Source organism: Lucilia cuprina, chromosome 2 (assembly GCF_022045245.1).
Source record: "Lucilia cuprina isolate Lc7/37 chromosome 2, ASM2204524v1, whole genome shotgun sequence".
Taxonomy (NCBI): Eukaryota; Metazoa; Arthropoda; class Insecta; order Diptera; family Calliphoridae; genus Lucilia; species Lucilia cuprina.
Genome location: NC_060950.1, coordinates 25622206 through 25628419, shown reverse-complemented (window position 1 = coordinate 25628419; position 6214 = coordinate 25622206). Strand labels below are relative to the sequence as shown.

Here is a 6214-nt window from a genome sequence, read left to right as displayed (position 1 = left end):
GTGACAGGAATCATTTAACCTCAGGGAGCTCCTTTAGGCGAGAAAAAATATTGGATAGAATCTAGAAAAAAAAATTGAATTAGATGAAAGCTATAGCTTGAGCCCTATGAAGATAAAAATTAAATCTACCAAAAGCTAATGAGAGAAAATATAAGAGAAGAACTAAATTGAGATATAGTTATATAAGTTACAAAAAAAAATAAAACACAGAAGAAAGTAACGGCCAAAAGTTTAAATTTAAAGAAAAAAAAAAGGAAATAATAGTCGAAATAAGTACAGATTATTTATATAAGTATAGATATTAACCATTGTTTTATTAGTTGTATTTGTGTTAATTTAGTCTATTTGTAATAAACAATGATTTGAAGTTGAAAATAATGTTTACCATGAGAGATTAATTTGTTAAGGATTTTGGCAATGTTGAACAGGTAAGTGGAAGAGTTCGGTCGTGTGGATTTAGGGTCGTAGGAAGATATATTCGGAGATTCTACGACAAGGCTGGGAGGGCTAACAACGAGACGAACATCAGTCTCGAGTTTTTGCATGTGGTATCGTGTTGTGTGTAGTTTTGCAGTCTTACCTTTTTGTGTTCGTGTTTATAACCTGTCGACAGGGTTGGAACCTCCTGGGATGGGAAAGCTAGTCGGTGGAATCGTCAGGCCAAAGTAGACCGTAACATAATACATACTTCCTCTAACACATACATACATAACCTTTGCATTATCAGCACAATTCCAACATTTTGTTATTGCCCTTGGTTTGTACCGAACCCAGAAACTAGAAGCGTTAACAGAAACTTATCCGAAAATTTATATTTCTCCATGTATCAATCTATTAATCAAGCACCCCCTTCCCGAAAATTTAGATTTAAACCACATTCATTACACGACAAAGTCTTGCGGGCAACTGGTAGTAGTACCAGATTATAAGGTACTCTGATTCGACTCCATGATATCACTAGTTTGTAGTTTCAGCAGACTAGAGGTATTGTTAGCCCCTCTTTACACTGGTATTGCAATACACCAAGATGAGAGTCGTTCAAGAAAACACGTCCCCGGAGGTGTATGTATATATGTATGTAGTCGAAGTGCTACGTGAGTACCTGGATCTTTTTCAACCTCTGGGAGAGTAAAAAGTAAACAACTCACCACTGCGCCTTTATGTATCTTACACGCAGATTGCAATTTTTGTACATGGATGTTCCGGTCTATGTACAAGCACTTTGCTCAAGTACTCGAGCAATCTAATCTCTTGCCATAGTAGTCAAGTTTATGAATGACAGATGTCATGAGCAAACTCAATCTACCCCGACATAATGTCGCCCAACTTCACTACTATGACTCTGTTGTTTCGGCAACAGCACTTAGAGGGACGTAAATGGTAGTCCGAAACAAGGATCATATCAATTGACAAAACTTTATTTCAGTGGTCACAAAGATCCACTGTGATAAGTTGAGCATACACTCACCCATGTAGGAAAATCGCTAAATAAATCAATGAAAGGTCAGTGACGACCTTGCACCACGTCCATCCTTCCCTTCTTGTTAGACCATAGTCTAACACATCGTTACACCAACTCCATCCGTCAAATTAATCAGTTACTCAATTCTCTCTATAGAATCAGAGTAGACATCAGAAAACTCCACCTCATATACCCAATCTTTTCATTATTTGCTCAAATCCAACATTTTATTAATCCACAGTCAAGCTCTTAAATTTGTACCGCTCCAGTATCTAAGATCGATAACAGAAATGTATCAGTCTTTTAACCAAACACACTCTTCCCGCGATTTGGGTTTAAACCACAGCCACTACGTGCATCGCAAAGAAACCTTAACCAACTGACCAGCCAGGACATAGGCCTACGGGCAACTAGCCACCCGTAGTACCAGATTATGTGGTGCTCTCGTTACACCTCTTTTCAATTCATCAAAGGTCAAGCCTAAGATTGTATCGTAAACACCAGTTTATAGTCCCGGCAGACTAGAGGTACTGGTCGCAGTACACCATGATGTGACACTCATATGTTGAAATTAGTTTTCAGAAGACTTTAGATATCTGCCAGATCAAAATCTCCAATAATTCTATCGGGCATGCTTTTGAGAAGTTCGCTATTTTAAATCAGCAAAATTTTTAAGAGTAAACTTTCTGATCCCTTTTTGTTCTTGAGCTAGTATTTTTAGACCCTTCACCTTCGTGAGAGGGGTATATTTCAACAATATAATTTGTAATTTCTATAATATAATTTTCCGACCCTATATTCTGGATCCTTATAAATAGCGGAGTCGATTTGGCCATGTCCGTCTGTCTGTCTGCGTGTATGAATGTCGAGAGTTTTACGTGAGTACATGACACGATGCCCTACCCCGCGGTGGTCTTTTTCATCCACTGGGTAGACTTGAGAGCGGTCTACCGTTGCCCCTTTACCTTCAATGAAGAACTCAGGTGTCTGTGTGTAATTAATGAAATTATGTATGTAGAGCCTTACTTAAGTTGGAAGCAATAAAAGGTAACTTGTTGATAATTTTTCGTTTTTCAAAAGGTTCTTTTTGAATTTTCGATACTATTGAACCTAGAAATATGAAATTAAGTATGTAGAGTCTGAATTAGGTGAGAATTTTGGAATATTCTATAATATTGAACCAAGGGGCATGAAATTTTTGGTACTTTTTCGTTCTACAAAAAGTACTTTTTGAAATTTCTATTATATTGAACCTAGAAACATGCAATTTATCAAATAGGGCCTTGACTAGGTAGGAACCTACAAAAAGGGACTTTTTAGTACTTTTTCGTTCTACAAAAGGTACTTTTTAAAATTTCTATAATATTGAACTTAGAAACATGAAATTAATTATGTAGAGCCTGGATTAAGTGGGAACCCATAAAAGGAGACTTTTTGGTACTTTTTCGTTCTACAAAAGGTACTTTTTGAATTTTCTATAATATTAAACCTAGAAACATGTAATTAAGTTTATAGAGTCCGGATTAAGCGAGAACACATAAAATGGTACTTTTTAGTACTTTTTCGTTCCACAAAAGGTACTTTTTAAAATTTCTATAATATTGAAAGGTATATAAAGTTCGGCACAGCCGAATATAGAACTCTTACTTGTTGGGAATTATTTTCAATATAAAACAGCTATGATTTATTTTATTTACAGTACATTCACTATAACAAATGAAATCTAGAGTTTTTCAAATAATTTCATTATTTCAGCAGATTTTCGCTGAAAATCATAGTTAGGAAAACCATATAAACGTTTGGAGGACTTAACATCTTCGATATTGCAGCAAAATATAATGCCCATTACGCTATAGCGAAAAGATGAACTGACATTGGCCAACCAGGGTATTTCTTGACATTTATCCGGACAAAATATAATATCTTCTAACGAGTAAAACTGTAAAGAATAATTGAACAATGAGTTCTATATATATGTATATCTTTAGTAAAATCCTTTTCTAAGACAAAAACTTACCTCATTAAATGGTGAATTGAAACCTATAATAACAAATTCATTGGAGCTATTACCTCTGGCCTGTAAATAATTCCAAACATACAATGGTATTGTGCTGTCACTTTTACTGATCACATCTTTCATAGTGAAATTCGTTTGACAGTTCTCAATAATGGGTGCTTTTAAAACAGCAGATACTCCCGCTATTATGTCATATGCTTGTTTATCACTTTCAACATGTTTTTCGAGAGCAGTTTCATAACGTTTCCAATTATTCAGACGTAAATTTGGCCACCAGACAAATTCAAGTAGAGAAGAGAACTCTTGATTAAAGGTCGAATTTAGTTTAGGCGTTTGTATTATGGAACTGTAGCTATAGTTGGTGTAAGTGAACATGTTTTGGAACTGTTCATTATCGAAATCTTTTGACGAGATGCTGAAAGTATTAATTTTTTTAATGGATTTATTTGATTTCTTAAATATTAAAGGAAAATGCATTCTTATTTAATTTCTTACCTATGAGAGGGAAAGGTCTCCTTTATATACTTTATTTCCAAACCGGGGGCATAAGAAGTCGTTAAATTAGATGGTAACTGAATGAAAATGTATCATGTATGTGAAAGTAGTCTAATATTTAGTAATTTTTTACTATCTTACCAAATATTCAGAATGTTGAGGGGCCAAAGTATAGTATACCGATGAAAAGGCAAGATTATTAATGTCATAGCAAATACCAGCCAAGTAATCGTAACCTAATTGTGAATGCTTAGGTCTAGCAACAATATATGAAATAACATTTGATGAGCACCAGGTATAGTTATTAGATGACTCATATAAATTCCATTTTATAAAGGAACATACTAAATTTATTTCGGATGTATAAGCATGAAGATTATATGCACCATTTTTATTCGTCTTTATGTAGATATAATTATTATAACATTTAATATAAAGTTGATTCGATGTTTCATATTTTTCAGGTCTGTAAAAAAAAATGAAATGACGATTTACGAAATATGTAATAATCATAAATAGCATGATATCATTTTCAAATTTTACTTACATTTCAAATTTTATATTACACTGTGCCTCTATTTCTTGATTTTCATATAATTCTATATAGTTGACACTATTTGCCTCAAGATTTATTTTAATTGTATGTGAACCAACGATTTTATATATATCTGGTCTTAGCGACAGGTCCGCCGGGTAACGTACACGACAAATACCCCGTATGGATGTTATTAGACACAATATAATAAATATATTTAAGTAATAAACCTTCGACTTCCGTGACATTATAACAGTTAAAACTTTCGAAAGCAACTAACTAACAGTTCAATGAAATTTATTAGTAATTATAGCCAACTTCTTCGGAATTTGTTTGATAAGTAGTTATTTATTTCTATTTAATACTTTCCATCTATTTTATTGATATATGCGATAACCATATACACTATATGACAGTAAATTTAAACATATAATTCGATTTAAAACTTCTCACAAATTTTCCAAACAGTTGTACAAGTCTCAAATCGGGCCACATAGTTATCAAATTTTAGTGTAATGGACACAGAACTGTAAATTATGTTTACTATTTAACCCTAGTATCTATATAAGATTCTTCATAAAATGACATAAAACTTCTTGAAAAATAGTAAAATTGCCACAAACAAGTTTTATAAACAATATTACCAACATTTACTGGAGGGTTATATTTGAGGCCAGAACTCCAAGATAAGCAATTTCAAAAACTTAATCGTTATATATAAATAAATCGAAAACAAACACTCACTATCAGTATAAAATTAATTTTAATTTAAATTATGTTCTTTCCCCTATATGAAGAGATATTTATGTATAAATGTATTCAAATGGATGCAATGATTTTAGAAGGACTAGGGACCAATTGCAGTAATCCTTACATTAAAGCAAATGTCAATAAAAGATTTAAGAAAAATTTATAAAGATTTTTGTAAAACTTTAATTGTATTTATTAATATATATCTTTTAATGTAAATTTATTTTTTACATTTTTTAATTCATAAAAATTTTGGTGTAGAAAAAAAATAAAGTCAGCAAACATTTGAAAGTGTTAATAAAGGTAATTGTTCCGATAGCAGAAGAAGGTAATTTTTAAAGAACTGACACAGGATGTAAACAGACACCGCTTGCATGTTGAGAAAGCAAACAAAAAAATATATACATATATAAAACAGGGAAAGACAAAAAACTAGAATGAGAAATACACTTTCTCTAACACAAGTAGACAGATAGTGGAAACATGTTGCTGCAATGGTACAGTGCATCGAAAATAATAAAACATACAGAAAGTTTACATGCTACATTATATAGTCGGGACAATAGACTATTGTGTATTGTGTAGTCTATAGTGTAGTATATGGTGTAGTCTATAGTTTTGTTTACAGTCTAGTTTATAATCTATTATATTCTAGTCTATAATCCAGTCTATAGTCTTGTCTATAGTCTAGTCTTTGGTCTAGTCTATAGTCTAATCTTTAGTCTTTTCTAAAGTCTAGTCTATAGTCTAGTCTTTAGTCTTTTCTAAAGCCTAGTTTATACTCTATTCTTTTGTCTAGTCTATAGTCTAGTTTATAGTCTAGTATATAGTCTAGGCTATAGTCTAATCTATAGTCTAGTCTATAGTCTAGTCTATAGTCTAGGCTATAGTCTAGTCTATAGTCTAGTCTATAGTCTAGGCTATAGTCTAGTCTATAGTCTAGTCTATAGTCTAG

The 6214-nt window shown here is 32.5% G+C and overlaps 2 protein-coding genes across 4 annotated transcripts in view; both read right to left on the bottom strand.

The window, feature by feature from the left end:
- LOC111682832 overlaps positions 1-6214 on the bottom strand; it is a 173729-nt gene that overhangs the window by 12383 nt on the left and 155132 nt on the right. The gene's annotated exons all lie outside the window — the stretch shown is intronic.
- LOC111682835 lies at positions 3119-4777 on the bottom strand. The gene is made up of 5 exons (XM_023444824.2): positions 4522-4777; positions 4116-4440; positions 3975-4051; positions 3480-3894; positions 3119-3401 (listed from the first exon to the last, which is right to left on the bottom strand). The coding sequence occupies exons 1-5, from the start codon at positions 4755-4757 to the stop codon at positions 3186-3188; spliced, it is 1269 nt and encodes a 422-aa protein (XP_023300592.2). The 5' UTR covers positions 4758-4777; the 3' UTR covers positions 3119-3185.

Excerpts from the sequence above, each read along its gene's own strand:
- LOC111682835 (XM_023444824.2), bottom strand. The coding sequence starts at position 4,757 with ATGTCACGGAAGTCGAAGGTTTATTACTTAAATATATTTATTATATTG. Across the intron at positions 4,441-4,521 it reads TGTAATATAAAATTTGAAAT|ACCTGAAAAATATGAAACAT; the intron begins GTAAGTAAAATT and ends TTTTTTTTACAG. Across the intron at positions 4,052-4,115 it reads CTCAACATTCTGAATATTTG|TTACCATCTAATTTAACGAC; the intron begins GTAAGATAGTAA and ends ATTTTCATTCAG.